Source organism: Camellia sinensis, chromosome 7 (genome assembly GCF_055761805.1).
Source record: "Camellia sinensis isolate YWXY chromosome 7, ASM5576180v1, whole genome shotgun sequence".
Classification (NCBI taxonomy): Eukaryota; Viridiplantae; Streptophyta; class Magnoliopsida; order Ericales; family Theaceae; genus Camellia; species Camellia sinensis.
In genome coordinates this window covers 19,669,192-19,685,255 of record NC_138967.1, presented here as the reverse complement: position 1 = coordinate 19,685,255, position 16,064 = coordinate 19,669,192, and the positions used below count along the sequence as shown (strand labels likewise).

The 16,064-nt window shown below is 40.1% G+C and overlaps 1 protein-coding gene across 2 annotated transcripts; it reads right to left on the bottom strand.

Annotated features, from left to right (window-relative positions):
• Positions 1-308: 308 nt before the first annotated feature.
• On the bottom strand, positions 309-6,030 carry LOC114306248 (transmembrane emp24 domain-containing protein p24beta3). 2 transcript variants are annotated; one of them, XM_028251456.2, is made up of 4 exons: positions 5,349-6,028; positions 3,668-3,854; positions 3,304-3,411; positions 309-806 (listed from the first exon to the last, which is right to left on the bottom strand). In XM_028251456.2, exons 1-4 carry the CDS (start codon positions 5,586-5,588, stop codon positions 673-675), a joined length of 669 nt encoding a protein of 222 aa, XP_028107257.2. In that variant the 5' UTR covers positions 5,589-6,028; the 3' UTR covers positions 309-672. The 2 variants fall into 2 exon arrangements, with proteins under 2 accessions (XP_028107257.2, XP_082733682.1); XM_082877556.1 differs by lacking the exon at positions 309-806 and adding an exon at positions 2,738-3,089 and having other exon boundaries at positions 5,349-6,030.
• Positions 6,031-16,064: the final 10,034 nt, after the last annotated feature.

Here is a 16,064-nt window from a genome sequence, read left to right as displayed (position 1 = left end):
ATTTTTTTTTATATTTTTGGTATTTAATGAATCTTTTTTAAAATAAAAAAACACAAAAAGAAGAAAGTTAAATTTTCTGAAAAGTATTTTTGAAAATATACAACCAAGCAAGCATAACATTCTCCTAGTTGTACTCCCTAAACTGTCTACTGTTTCCCACTTTATTTCAATTATCAACTCCCGCCCCGGTTAAAGGATAATTTAAAATTCTCAAAAATTAATTTCTCCCTTTAATTCCTAAAAATCAAAGTGAGAACATCTTTTTCTTTTAAGAACCAATGCGATAAATAAATAAATAAAAACTATACTTAAAGGGATAAAAGTATAATTTATTCTATTTTTGTCACAAAAGTATAACGATAGTTATAATAATATATGCAAAAAATAAAATAATGAGACCATAAACCTTTTTTCAGTTCAAATGCATACTGCTTTTCCTACCCAAGAATGTTTTGTTTTCACATCATTCAAATCAAAACAGCAAAAAAGCTAAAAGTAAACCCACTATCGTCCAAAAGTTCTGCTCTAAATTAAATAGTATGATCCAACATATGGATTGTTTATCCACAAGAAATGTTTCTCTATACTCAACTGTACTGTTGGACTCTCCAAAAACACTGACCCAGTTGCTATGAAGATACAGAGCAAGCCAGGAGGCTTCAGCAAGATGCCTCAAACCCTGTTGTATGCAACCGACTTGCTGAACATCCTGCGTATATACACGACTTGAAGCGCACTCGCAAGAGCCAGTAAAATGTACTCTCCAATTGAGTAAAATGTGACACGCTTTCGAGTGCTCTCATTTGCTGTAGAAGAAACAGATACTGTTAATAAGTACAAGACTATTTGGTTATTTTTATTTTTTTTAACAACAACAAAACAATTTTATTAAGAACAAGACTATTTGGTTAATAACCCATCACAAAATCACAAACACAAGCCTTGTTATTGACACAACTTGGTGGTTGATCACAAGGGCGGAGGCACGTGAGACCCAGCGGGGTCACGTGGCCCCCTCAACTTTTGAAAAATTATTCTTTTGCCTCTAATAAAAATATATATTTTAATTTAATCTTTTTAAGTAATATCTTAAAATTTTTATGTCACTATTTTCTTTACTTTTTTTATTAAAAAAAATGTTTAATTATGCTAAAAAAATTCTTATAAATTTTATAGTAGAGAAATGTTATATATCACTCACTATTTTATATCACCTCTTATACGACACATAATTCAATTATTGTCATGATGTAATTCAATTATTCAAAACGGTAAAAAAAAACAAGTAATATATAATAACTTATGTATATTATTTATTCATGTTCTCTTATTTCTTTCTCTATCCTCACTATATCTCTTTATGTGTGTGCATCTTAATATAATTTTGTTCTCATATTTTATAAGGGTATATGTAATTATTTTTTAAACCGTGATGATCATCATATATAAAATAAATTAATAACAGTAAATATAACGATTAGTTAACTTGACCTTATATTTAAATATAACTTTTGCATTGCACTAATTTTTCGTCCTACCATCAAATAAAAATTAAATGGTGCCCCTTCAGAGCCAAAATCTTGACTCCGCGACTGGTTGATCAACAATCCAAAATAAGAAGTGATTCCGAAGAAATTACAAAGACAAGTTTATAGCATATCTCCGACCAACCTAAGAACAAGGTCAAAAATCTAGAGAAGAAGTTAAAATCATCAAATGTGCCATGCTTGGGGCAAAAACACATCTCCTAGTAGTGACACAAGTACCCAGACACCCAGCCCAATCTATTGTTCTTTTTTCTTTCTTGCATTTTTTGTTACAAGCCTAAGCATTGAAAGCATGCGTTTTTTCACTAATAAGAACACTTTCTGAGGACTGGCAAATTAGTTTGTCCAGCATCTGTCAACATAAAATATCAAACTCATGTCTAGCATCAGCTGGAACATTACCATATTAGTAAATACTTATTTTCCAAAATCTGGTGAAAGTCCATTTGACTTATTTAAAATTTATGATACTTTGATGTAAGTCACGTGCCCGTGTTTATAAAATACAGTCAAAATTTCCTCCAATTGAGAAGAATTTCAAGTTCACACACCGTGCAATAATGCAAGTACATCGGCAGAGGTACATTCAAGGAAGCACGGGTGTGGGTGCGAGTACGGTACGGGTACGAGTGCGGGCACGTCGATTCGGCAAAATTTTTAAAAAGTACGATACGGGTACAGTTGTGGTACACCGATATTTTTTTTTATTTTACATATAATTATGGTTAAAGAATCCAACCTACAAATTAAAATTAAATATCAAAACTAAAAAAAGAACTACTCATTTTCCTATAATTTAAAACCATTAAGCGTTAAAAATAATATTTGTGAAATATCTCACTTTGACATGTTATGCACTGTGAATTTGTGATCATAATTTATTTTTAAAATCTTTCTTTTTGCTCATTAATTTGCTATTTTTATAGGATGAAACCAAAGAAATAACAGGAGACCAAAGAAAGATTTAAAATTAATTGCCAACAGTAAAAAAAAAAAAATTCTCAATTGGGACAGGTTGTCAATTACAATTTGCATAATATATAAAATCGCATCATTCCCAACTACTACTAATCAACTAATACAGTATCAATTTTTAATGTATTGTGCATAAACTTTAAAAGTTTGTTATGATTAAAGATTTTATAAAGAAATTCTAAGAAGATCTGAAGCAAAAGCATAATGCATAGTTATACATAGAACTACCCTTTATAGGCCTTGTTATTTTTTTTAGTTCAAATTGCTTTTTAAAAACATCAAAATCATTTGCTGATATGCTTATACAATTTATACAGACAAACACGACAGTAGAAAAACATCAAAATTACTGATCTGCAAGGGCACAAAAAAAAAAAAAAAAAAACTGGCCCTGGCGTACCCATGGCTTACCCACGCCGTACCCAAATGAACCAAACGTACCAGACCCTCTTTTGCCGTACCCGGTACGCGTACCGCCGTACCGGTACGCATACCCGCACCCGGTAAGTACCCGGTATTCGTACGGCACTAATTTTGGAGTACCCGTGCTTCATAGGGTACATTCCCCTGCGATACATCAAATTTCAGAAAACTATATTGATCATCTAGGTTCTCAAAAAAGTAGTGTTTGACACTGGAGAAACCATGTGGCAGCAAAACAGCCACAACCAGGTCTATCAATCATCAAGTTCATATAAAAACTACAAAAACACTGCAAAATTCCATGACCGCATCAATTCATAAGCACCAGTTAAAATTTTCAAAAGAAAGAACAGCTTACTATGACGGTGACGAGTATCACGTGCTAGCAAATACTTCTGCTCTGCCGTAACAGATTCCAATGCCTCCCTCAACTCAGCAATCTTAACATTAATAGGGTTCAAATGTTCTGCAACAAATCACCATGTAAAAAGCATGACAAAAGAGATCTTTATATATATCAGCCTCAAACATGTTACTTCGAGAACAGGGTCCAACAAGTAGTCAAAATCTCATAATCAATGTGTAATAATAATTGTAGTTGCAGTCCATATATAGATCTAATATGAAGAGAAGCATATAATACATTAAAATGTACTGGCCATAATATTTTATTTGATTGATAAGTACCGGAAACAATATAATTACATAAGAATTGGACAAACCATCTTTTGCAAGGTCATGTTCACTAGGAATGTGGCCAACATGTATGTAGAAAGAGACAGTCTCTACTGCTGAGTGAGAATTATGAAAACAGAATTCATACAATCCACTACTAGGGGACTCGAACTCAAACTTGTCCCCAGATGTTCCCTTCGAACTGTGCACCACATTGCCTCCAGGAGATGTCACCTGCATGAAAACTTACATTAAAGAAATTTAAATAATTTTTTTTTTTTGTAATTTTTTTTAATGCAAGTAACCAGAGATTAATGAAATTTAAATGATTTACTCTGAAATTAATCATAAAGCAACAAGAACTCACCATGGGTACTGCTGTTTCTGGTAAACCAAATTTTTGTTCATATGAGAGACAGTGACGTAAATTGGTTCAAATGTTACAATATAGCCAGTCAAGAGGATTCTGAAAAAACTGAAAGCATGCTATCTGGACTATGTGACAACAAGGAATGTATGATATTCTTGATGTGTTGATACCGATATCATTCAAGTACAAGCATTTGCAACACAAGTAATGTGCTTTACTAATGCATTGATTTGAGCATTTCACTTGTGTTGCAAATGCTTGTTTACATGATCGAGTTGAGCCAATTCAACTTGAGCTCCTCAAATACCAAATGATTCGATTCTCTAATGCTGTGTTTGGTTACAGGATTTGAGAAGGGATTTGAAAAGAGAAAGGAAAAAGATAGGTGAAATGTGAATAAAATATACCTACATTTCACCTAATTTCACACACATTTTCCTTTTCCCTTTCCAAATCTATTCCTAAATCCCTCAACCAAACACAGTATAAAGCTCAAATTGCGTTCGATCCCAAGTTTCATTGAGCCAAGCTCAAACACACTACAACTCAATTTGACTTGTTTGCAGCCCAACCCATTTTATTTTTGGAGTCAAGGTTTTTACAAAGCTTCTAAACATTAACATATAAATGGAAATCCAAGCGAGCAGAGATATACTTCATAGATTTTCTATACTACATCCATAAACCACCCCACCCCCCCAAAACAAAACAAAAAACAAAAAAAAACATATATTATACTTTATACTACATCTATATCATACTCATATATATACATATAATAAATATTTGAAAAGTTTTCGTTGCATGATGATTTGAAATTTCTTTATCTAATTCAGGTCTCTCCAAATCATGAACTCTCAACCCACTAGAGTAGCAATTTAGCACTGCAAGACCCATGACCTATACCAAAAACCCCCAATGTTGCAAATTTCCCACCATTAAACCCCATCAGTTTTTTTTTTTTTGATAACTCGATATGCAGCCCATTGACCGACTAATCCGGAAGCCACTTGTGGATCCCAATTAAAGCCAAACGGCCCCAATAAATTATTTGCATCAGGAAAGTTTTGAACCTGCCCCAAGCCTTGACCACCACCAGGTCCGGTCAGGGCTTGAGATTCTATTAAACCCCATCATATACCAGCAACAAAAACATCTTTGATAAAAAAATTTCCAAACAAAAAAATCAAATGAATTTAGAACATAAACCCTTATTCTCATTCCAAATTCAAAAACAAATTCAGCCGATCAACAAAAGTAAACGAACTCAATCAGTGAACGAATAAACAAAATTGACAACAAACAAACAAACACGAAGAATATGGAATGAAAATAGAAGAAAATCATGGAGAGATTACGATTAAGTCGATGCCGGGATGTTCGGAGTTCCAGAAGACGTGGTGATCGACGACGACGAAGTTGCCGGAGACGGTGTCGCCGGCGAAGAAGACGAACTCGTAGACGCATTCGACGTCGTTCACGGCGACGGAGAGTGCGGAGGAGAGTTGGCCGACGAAGCTGAGGAGAACAACAAACCCCAATAACACTACTACCATCGCACTCGCACTCGCACTCGCAGAGACCTTCATTCTCTCCATTTTCGTCTTTACACTCTCTCTCTCTCTCTCTCTCAACCCCAACTTTCGAATGGAGATTCTTGTGTGGACACGTCATTTAATATCAAATCAATGCATTATAACGGAAAATACAATACTCTCAATAAATTATTAAAATTTTTACTAAAACTTTTTAAAAAAAATTACTCATAAATATCATTTTGATAAATGTTACTCTAGCTAGTCTTGAGTGTTTTCTTTAAACTATTTAGTCTTTTTTATTTTTGACATAATATGTTTTTGATATATTGTGTATGAAATTTACATTTTTATCCATATTTTGATTTCATTTTGATTTTGTGATGGTGTGTGTGTTTAGGGATGTTGTAACATTGATATTTCTTAGGAGGGAATTTCATGGACTCTTCTCAAAGTTGTTTCACCATTTTAGTGTTGAGTTTATAATGTTATATTTTGCAACAAAACAAAACAAGATGTTTCACCCATGGTTTTAAAAACCGGACCGGACCGGCCGGTTCAACCGGTTGAACCGGTGACCGGATGGGGTTCCGGTCCGGTCAGCCCCCTAAAACCGGCCAAAGGTAAAAACCGGCCTCTTTAGTGAAAACCGGTGAACCCACCGGTTAAACCGGTGAACCGGTCGACCCGGCGACGGGTTGACCGAACCGGACCGGTTTGAATTTTTTTTTTTTTTAATTTTTCTGTGTTTTTTTTTATCTTCTTTCTTTCTTTTCTTTCTTTCTTTCTTATTTTATATATATATATATATATATATATATAAAATATAAGAATATAAGAAAATTTTAATTTCAAACTCTTTTTCAAGGGTCTCCTCTTGTGAGGAATCCCATTAAGAGTTTGATGAAATTATTGTGAAAGTCTTCACCTATTTATAAGAAAAAAACTCTTTCAAAAAAACTCAAGAAATCTATGTGGGATTTAATCAAATGTATTGGAGGGAATATTGAAATTTTGATATCCCTCCAAAATTTTTGCTTTCCTTTCAATCAAATTATTTGAATTAAAATCATATGGAGGGAATATTAAATATTTGATTTCATCTTCCAAAATTGAAATTAATAATATTTTAAAATATATTATTATATTTTTCAGTAAAAAAAATATTAGGACAAATATTTAAGATAATTTAATATTTTTAATATTTTTAATTTATAATTTTATTACTTATATTTTTATTTAAATATAATTTTAATATATTTATTACGTCACGGTTCGATTCCGGTTCAACCCGACGGTTGAACCGGTGACCCGTCCACCCGATGCCTTTTCCGGTTCGTTCACCGGTCCGGTTTTTAAAACATTGGTTTCACCCACAGAACAACATCGGCAACGTCATCAACATCAACAACACTAGCAACACAGTACTGGAACATCAATCATGCCAAAAACAATATCACCAATATCACCAACATCACAAAACATCATCAGCAGCATTACAAAAACAACATCAACATTAGCAACATCAACAGCAACATCAACATAAACAACATCATCATCACAAAACAACATCAACATCAACAACAAACACAGTAGTTCACGATCACACCAATCATATTCTTCGATTAACATCAACTAATACCAAATAGCTTTGATGTTTCACCCACATTGTGAACGACGCCTCCGACAGACTGACGTAAGGTCACCGGTGTTCCGCCGACAACGTTAATTGCAGGCCAAAATACCCCCACGCCCATGTCGTTTCGCAGATGCAGCTTTGGTAGAAAGGGTTTTCAAATGTTAGTATTTTGATTGGGTTCACTAATGTTATTCACGAAAATGAAATTGAATAAACGCGATTAACATCAACTAATACCAAATAGCTTTTGTACGGGAAAGAAATACGCCTTCTCATATAATCCTATTGACCAAGTCCACGCTCCTCCGTACGACGTCGCTTTATCACCTGAAAACACAAACGTGAGCTAGCCGGCGGGTGTGTGCCGGAAACCTCTCCGATGCCTAAGTCAGTAAGCTTGACAAATAGACAAAGCTCTATGTTCTCAAAAAGCCAAAAATTGTGTTGTGTTCTGTTACCTCCTCCAAGGTAATGTTTGTGAACTTTTATAAGTTTCCTGTGGCACAATCCTAGTAGGACTTTTATTCCTCCACGCAGAGTCCTCCTAGGATTCATACTCCTAAGGATAATGCTTATCCTTTTACACCCCCCCCACTGCTTAAACCAAGTGAGATGGTTTTTACTTTGGCCGAACTACTATATGACCGAAATAAGCTTGGCTATGCAGAGCCACTGAGTAAACCGAACTATTCTTAGTTCGGTTCCACTTTTAACTCTATCCTTATCTTGGTTTTCCCATGTACAACCAATGGTACGGTCTTAGACCGAACCAATGACTTTCGGCCGGTATAACTCTAAGACCGGCATAACTCTAAATCGTTCCCAGACCGAAGTATCTTTATAATTCCTGAGCCGAAGTAATTTTACCTCCCTAGCCGGAGTAACTTTGTTTCTCCTAGGCCGGAGTAACCTTGCCTCTCCTGGGCCGGAGTAACCTTTTGCATTTTTATTGGGCCAGAGTAATCATTACGGCCTTTTTACTTAGTCCTTCGCACCTTGGGCCACAAAGCCCAACTCGAAGCTCGGCCCAATTTTTCTCAAAAATTACCCTCTCAATTGCCCCTTAATTCCATCTGCACAGCATGATTGGGATTACCAGTCCAACCGAGCTGAAGTTTTTAAGCCTTTCCAGCCGAGCTAAAAACCCTTTAGCCTCTCCAGCCGAGCTAATTTTACTTCGAGCTTCACTTTGTCCGGTCAAAACGTCTCTTCAATCACGACTGTAACGCTTCCCTTTCTGTATACACGTGGCACGCTCCCATTCGTAGAAGGCAGCTGTCAACGCCGTCTTCATGTTTCGCAATTTTTGAACAGTTCCCGCCCTCACTTTCTTTCCACAAAACAATCATCCTGCCTTTGAACCATTCACCTTCACTATTCTTCATCTTCTCTCTCTGTGCTCTTACTGTTCGTGTTCTTCCTTTACTGCAACAGTTTTCATCTTCAGTCCCTTCTTCTTTAATCTGGTAAGCGAATCTACTTTCCTTCCCTGTTTTTGCTTTCGTATCTGCTTCTATACATTTGGTTTACTGTATTTTTGCAAAACATGTTCTTCCCTTTCTGCTTTGCCTCTGTATTTTCATGAAAAAACACTAGCAGAACTCATGCGCGTATGAACTTCTGTAAAAAAACTAGTCTTTGATCCAAAATCTTGTCCCAACCGAACTAGGATACTGTTTTTGTGCTATATCGGTAGATCACCTTAGACAATTAACCGAACTAAAACTTGTAGAGATGACAGCAGCTTCGAAAAATAAACTTCTGATTTAACTTAGCCGAAATAAGATCACCGAACGAAGTTTTGAATGCAATAAACTAGGAACCACAGTCTTCAACCGAGCTAAGCCTTTGGGGCTAAGCCAACTTTCTTAGTTTCTAAACCAAACTCAGAAAGCTGCCCCTAGTGGCTTAACCGAAGTAAAAAACCCACTGTTCAAACCGAGATAACAAACCTTATTCCAAAACCGATCTTGCGTATCCCAAGTTCAAACCGAACTACCAAATATTTCGCCAAACCGAGACAGAACCTGCCCACAAAGCCGAAGTAGGGCTCATTTACCTTGCTTTATATTTGTAGCACGGTCCAATGATCTGTGCTTAACCCCTTTGTTTTCTACTTTGCAGACTTAGGGTACCCAAGCACTCCTGTGTGCGCTCAACCGAGCTACTGAGCACAATTTTTGCACTGATATAACTTATTTGTAAATTATACAAATGGGTAAGTATAGGTACTTGGTAGAGACCCCTGGTGGTATGGCCGAATTTCGAAGGGATTATGGCATTCCAGACGATGTACACCTTACCCTAGCCAAGAAGGAAACCATTCCGTGGAATAACCAAGGCTGTCCCCTTTACTGTTTTATCCATTATAGAAACCGGACTAAGGTTCCCGGTCCAACCTTTAATTTGTGAATTTCTTAGGCAAACCAGACTATGCCCAACCCAGCTATCCACCAATACATACCGGATAATAATGGGTATTGCCGAGCTAAACCGCCAAGCAGGCCTGAACCTCGGTTTAGCCGAAATCTTCCATCAGTACTCCATAGGTTCCAAAGATGATGGCTGGGTTTAATACCTTAGGATACGCCGACGTAGAGAAAAGATAATAAAAGATACACCGGATAAGGATGTTAATGACGATGACTTCTTCTGGGCATCGGGCAATTTTGAGGATCACCAAGCCCAAATCCCAGGCCGAAGTATTAACTGGAAGAAAGGAGAACCTGGTAAAGTTACGTCGGTTTTATGCATGTTTTTCTTTTACTTCGGTTTCAGGCATCATGACCGATCTAACAGTTGTATATTTTTTTCAGACTCAGCTCATCTTGCATCCCATTATAGCTACCCAAATCTGAACATACTTCGAGCCGCACTACGGATTAAGGAAAGAAGTTGGACTAAACTTCTAAACTTCGAGCCGACCTATAGATATAGCGGTCGTCGAAAAGCCCGAGTGACCGATTTCCTTCTTGAAGAAGCACCTGAACCGGACCCAACCTTGCCCGAAATACGACTTGTCCCATTAACCACTGAAGAAGAGATGGCAAAGAAAAGCAGAGTTAGGGCCCTTCTAACCGCCACAACCATTGCCGAAGTACCACCAACTATTGAAACGCAGCCTGCCGTTGTGGCCCTCCCTTCTCAACGGCCTTCTTCATCTCGCCCTTCCAAACGCGCCCGATCTACATCGACCGAACAGCAACTTGTCGATGAGGTTGAATCCATCCCCCAAAGTCCTCAACCTATCCTCCAATCGGAGCAAACCGACCGAGCTGAATCTTGCAATTGGGCTCCGAAGCTAACCTTCAACGACCGAGACATCAAAGATTCTGATTCGGTTGTGGCTGAAAAAGATCATCAATTGGCCTTTAACCTGGCCAAAAGTGTGTGCCTCCCCAAGGACATGGAGCACCACCTAAAGTAATTAAACACCGAAATGAAGTCAATCCGGTCTACATCGAAGTCCATGATTTTGGTAAGTAGCTCTGTCCGTTTCTTCTGTCTAAATTTTCAAACTTTTACTTCGGCTTAAGGAAAGTCTTCGTTCTGTCAGGCCTTACAAAAGAACAACATTACTTACAAGAAAGTCCAAGAGCTTAGAAGAACCACAAGGCAGGCAATGGCAGAAGCCGAAGCAAAGGTGGCCGAGCTAGAAGAAGCTGAAAAGAAAATGGCTGAGATGCAAGCAGAGAACGACCGACTTGCCGATCTGGTTAATTCGGCTGAAGCGGAGAAACAGAAAGCCGCCATCGCTATGAAAGACAAGTATCTGCGGGAGTTGGTGAAGTTTGAGAAGAGAAAAGACACCGAAATAACTCAACTAAAAAAGAGCGCGGAGGGAGCCGAAAAGCAGGGTTACAAGCAGGGTTACAAGAAGGTAGAAGACGCCTATGTCAAACAGTGCGACGCTGCCAAGGAGCTGTTCTTCAAGTGCGGCTGGAGGGCGGCTGTTGAAAAGCTCGGTCATGATCAACAGACCGAGGTCTTCGACCCTCCGGCTTACTTTATACCGAAGTCCCTTACGGAGTATGCGGATGCCTTGCAACAAGAGTTTCTGGAAGACTCAGACTCTGATGACTCCTTCGCTTCTAAAGACATTCCGGTTGTTAGTGCAGACCCATCACTTCGGTTGGAGCCCATGGTAGAGGACCTACCTATTGAACAGCCAAGTGACACCGTGGTTCCAACCGAAACCATCTTGGAAACCGAGAGCGAACTTCCTCTTGAAACCGGTCTTCAAGTTGATGGTGATGCGGCTTTTGACGCTGAAATTGAAGAACTTTTTTCCTGATTTTTTCTCTTTTTTTGTTACCTTTTCTTTGTAACCGGGCTATGTTCCTCTTGTACTTGCTTTTCAATGAATGAAAATTGTGCTCAACTCTTATTCCGGTTTTGGTTCGTATGCTTGCATGTGTAATGCCTTTTATTACTCCAACTTCTATTTCGGTTTTGACTTGTTAAACTATGCTTACCAGCCAACCACTCCTTAGCCGATATCTTTACTTCGGCTGAGGAGTATACAGAGTTTGTTTAATCCAGCCAATGCTATTTCAGCCATATCCTTGCTTCGGCTGAAGAGTAACAGGAGTTGGTTTATTCCAGCCAACCATTCTTCAGCCATACCCTTACTTTGGCTGAAAAGAAACAAGTGTTGGTTTATTCCAGCCAACCACTCTTCAGCCACACCCTTACTTCGGCTGAAGAGTAACAAGTGTTGGTTTATTCCAGCCAACCACTCTTCAGCCATACACTTACTTCGGCTGAAGAGTAACAAGAGTTGGTTTATTCCAGCCAACCACTCTTCAGCCATATCCTTACTTCGGCTGAAGAGTAACAGGAGTTGGTTTATTCCAGCCAACCATTCTTCAGCCATACCCTTACTTCGGCTGAAGAGTAACAAGTGTTGGTTTATTCCAGCCAACCTCTAAGTTAGTTTTTCCAGCTAACTTAGAATAATGTTTGGTTATTCCGACCAAACGTCCTGCAGCCTGGATCCTTATCTTGGGCTTAGGAAGATGTTGGTTTAATCCAGCCAACCATTCTTCAGCCATACCCTTACTTCGGCTGAAAAGTTACAAGTGTTGGTTTATTCCAGCCAACCTCTAAGTTAGTTTTTCCAGCTAACTTAGAATAATGTTTGGTTATTCCGACCAAACGTCCTGCAGCCTGGATCCTTATCCTGGGCTTAGGAAGATGTTGGTTTAATCCAGCCAACCATTCTTCAGCCATACCCTTACTTCGGCTGAAGAGTTACAAGTGTTGGTTTATTCTAGCCAACCTCTAAGTTAGTTTTTCCAGCTAACGTAGAATAAAATGCTTGCGATGTACCTAATCTTCACTAAAGTTAACTTTTACAAGGAACAACTTGTGCTAAAAAGAATGGCTTGTTTTATTGAAGAAAGAAAAAATTACATATGTTTGAAAAAAGAAAAGCTAAAAGTAAAATAACTTTGAGATTGGCCGTGTTCCATGGCCTCGGGATTGCCTTGACATCCTTGTCTTCTAGGTTGTATGCCCCTTTGCCTGCTAACCCAACCACCTTATAAGGACCTTCCCAATTTGGGCCTAACTTTCCATCTCCTGGGATCAAGGTGTTTCCCATTATTTTGCGTAGTACCCAATCCCCAATCTTGAATTGTCTTGGATGTACCTTTTTGCTGTATTTTCTGATTAACTCTCGTTGGTATGAGGCGATGTGAACCAGTGCTTTTTCTCTTCTTTCTTCGGCAAGGTCAAGTTCCAATGTTATGGCTTCTCCATTCAAGTCTGGATCAAAATTTTCGCTTTCCAGAGCTTGGTCGCATTCTTCATCCCACTCAAACTTGGCTTTTAAAGCTTGGAAGAATGGTCGTAGTCTGTCTGATGACCTGCTTATGAACCGGTTGAGCGCAGCCGCCATACCAGTGAGATGCTGCACTTCTTTGACTGAGTTTGGTCTCTCCAACTCCTGGATTGCTTTAATCTGAGAGGGGTCTGCTTCTATACCTCGGTTGGTCACCAGGAAGCCCAAGAATTTGCCAGATCCAACTCCGAATGCGCATTTGGACGCATTGAGGCGCAACTTGTGTTTCTTCAGGATCTGGAACATCTCGCCTAGATCTTTAAGATGGTCATTCTCATCCTTGCTTTTGACCACCATGTCGTCGATGTAAGCCTCCATTGTTCTGCCTAACAATGGTTCAAACATCTTGGTGACCATCCGTTGGAATGTCGCCCCTGCGTTCTTTAGGCCAAAGGGCATGACCTTGTAGCAATATAATCCCCTTGGTGTTGTGAAGGATGTGACCTCCTGGTCTGGTTCATGCATGGCGATCTGGTGGTAGCCTCTGTATGCATCCAGAAAGCTAAGTCGGTTATGCCCTGCCGTTAGGTCCACCAGTTGATCTATCCTTGGTAGAGGAAAGCTATCTTTTGGGCAGGCCTTGTTGACAGTTTTGTAGTCGACGCAGACACGCCATTTATCATTCTTTTTTGGCACTACGACTGTGTTGGAGATCCACTTTGGGTAGTGCACTTCTCTAATTGCTCCTGCCTCCAGTAGGTTGCCTACTTCTTCTGCCACTATTTCGGCGTGGTGGAGTGCCGATCTGCGTGTGCGTTGTATGACTGGTCTGGCGGATGGGTGGACATTGAGTTGGTGACTGATGAAGTTTGGATCAATGCCTGGCATGTCGTAGGGCGTCCAGGAAAACACTTCGATGTTAGAGGTCAAGAATTCCAAGACCTCTAATCTCTCAGCGCTGGACAACGATGAGCCAAGCAAGAAGAACTTATCCGGGTTCTTCTCATCTATTTTTACCTCCACCAAGTCCTCCACCGCTTTCTGATTAGCCTCTTTCCCGACGTCCGTGAATAGTTCATTACTTTCTGGTTCTTCTACCGAATGAACGTATCCTTTGGCAGCGCGGCTGCCATTCACCGTGGCGAAGCATTGTTTTGACATGATCTGATCCCCATAGACTTCTTCAATTATACCAGTGTCGTTAGGGAACCTCATTACTTGGTGGTAGGATGAGGCCACCGATCGCATGGCATGCAGCCATGTTCTGCCCAGGATGATGTTGTAAGTGGAGGGGACTTTTAATACCCAGAACTCCACTTATTTCGTCACGCTTCCTGCTCTGACTGGAAGTATTATCTTGCCAACGGGCCATTCTGGCATGGAGTTAAATCCAATTAGGGGAGAAACTGCAGGCGCCAAGTCTTTGTCTTGTAACTTCAGTTGTTTAAATGTGTCGTAGTACATGATCTCACATGAACTACCCTGGTCAATCAGAATCCGTTTGACGTCAAAATCCTTGACTCGGAGAGTGACGACCAGAGCATCATTGTGAGGACAGTATATTCGATCCAAGTCCTTATCCGAAAAGGACATAACATTTGTTGCCTCTGTCTTTCCCTTCTTGATGGCAGGTTGGGCACTTAGCACCTCTCTAAAGTGCTCAGCCTTCTTGATTGATCCCCTGAGCTCGCATACACGCTCAGGTTCAAAGACTCCATGTATTACATTGATAATGCCTTGTGGGGGGGCGTCGATCGGCATTCCATTAGGGTTATTATGATCCTGGGGGGCTGGCTGTGTCCCTCCTTCAATGTATTTGTCCAAGTGGCCTGCTGCCACCAATTCTTCCAAGTGCTGTCTCAGTGGCGTGCAATTCTCAGTTCAGTGCCCCTTTTTTTTGTGGAAAGTGCACCGTGATCTGTCGTCGTAGTCTTTCTGAGCTTCTCCCAATTTGGCTGGCCACTTGACGAAAGGCTCGTCCTTTATTTCGCTCAGAATCCGATATATCGGTTTTTTGAATACCGTTGTTATGGCAGTGCGGATTCTCAACCATCTTTTGTTTGGGTCTTCTCCGTTATCTCGTTTGCCACGTCCGTTTCTATTCTGTCGATCTACTGTATTGACCTTAGCTGAGTTTTTCTTTTCTGGTACTGCGGTTGCACTTGACTTTGCTTTGGCGCGTGCGCCATCCTCTTCTACCCTGATGTGCTGATGCACTCTCTCCATCAGGGCTTCCATGGTAAGGGGTGGCGTCATGGTGATTGAGTCCCTCAGTCTGTTCCCGACTAGAAGGCCTCTTTTATACTGTGCAATGGCAAGATTGGTGGGGCAGTCTCCAATCTGATTGAATGTCTCCCAGTACCGACTGTTGTAGGATCTAAGGGTCTCTTTTTCCCCCATGTCGATGGAGAGTAACTGGTCGATCTCCACCGGTGTTTTAGTGTTTGTTCGGAACCTTGTTACGAATGCTTCTGCCAATTGAGCCCAGGAGGCTATGCTGCCCTCCGGAAGTTTCTCGAACCAAGTCAAGCCTAGGTCGCCAAGGCTTGATGGGAAGAGTATGCACATTAAGGCCTCGTTTCGCCTGTATACGGCCATGACTTGGCGAAAGTGGCTTAAGTGTGAATACGGGTCCGTTTTCCCTTCGTATATGGTGAATTTTGGTTGAAGGAAGCCTGATGGTAGGGGTGCGTTTTCAATCGCTGGAACAAACGGTGAAGTCTTTAGTCTTGCCAAGGCTTTGTCCGTTGGTTCGTATGCCGGGCGCGGTATTGGCATTCCAACCTCGACGCTTCCATGCGTCCGAGGAGCCAACCGCTGTAAGGCAGAGACTCTCTGTGGATCTCGCGCCCTGGCATCCTCCTTGCATCGTGCTTTTTCTTCGAGTACGGTTCGTAAGTCGGATGACCTGGGTAGCTCTGTCTGTCTAGATCTGGTTTGGTGTGAATGCGAGGGCCAATATGTGCTTCCTTCAGCGTATGATCTCTCAGATCTCGTCCTCTCAGACCTGGAGTGACGAGTTCTGGAGGACAAGGATTGAGTGTCGCCTGTCCTGAGGCTTCTGCTCTCTCCTTGTGAGGGTGTGGTATTCCTACCACGACTTTCTGAGTGGTGA

What these genes read in the sequence shown, in the direction of transcription:
- LOC114306248 (XM_028251456.2), bottom strand. Translation starts at nt 5,588, where the DNA reads ATGGAGAGAATGAAGGTCTCTGCGAGTGCGAGTGCGAGTGCGATGGTA. An exon ending in ATCCCGGCATCGACTTAATC is followed by an intron (nt 3,855 to 5,348) that starts GTAATCTCTCCA and finishes GTTTTCATGCAG; the next exon opens with GTGACATCTCCTGGAGGCAA. An exon ending in ACATGACCTTGCAAAAGATG is followed by an intron (nt 3,412 to 3,667) that starts GTTTGTCCAATT and finishes GATTTGTTGCAG; the next exon opens with AACATTTGAACCCTATTAAT.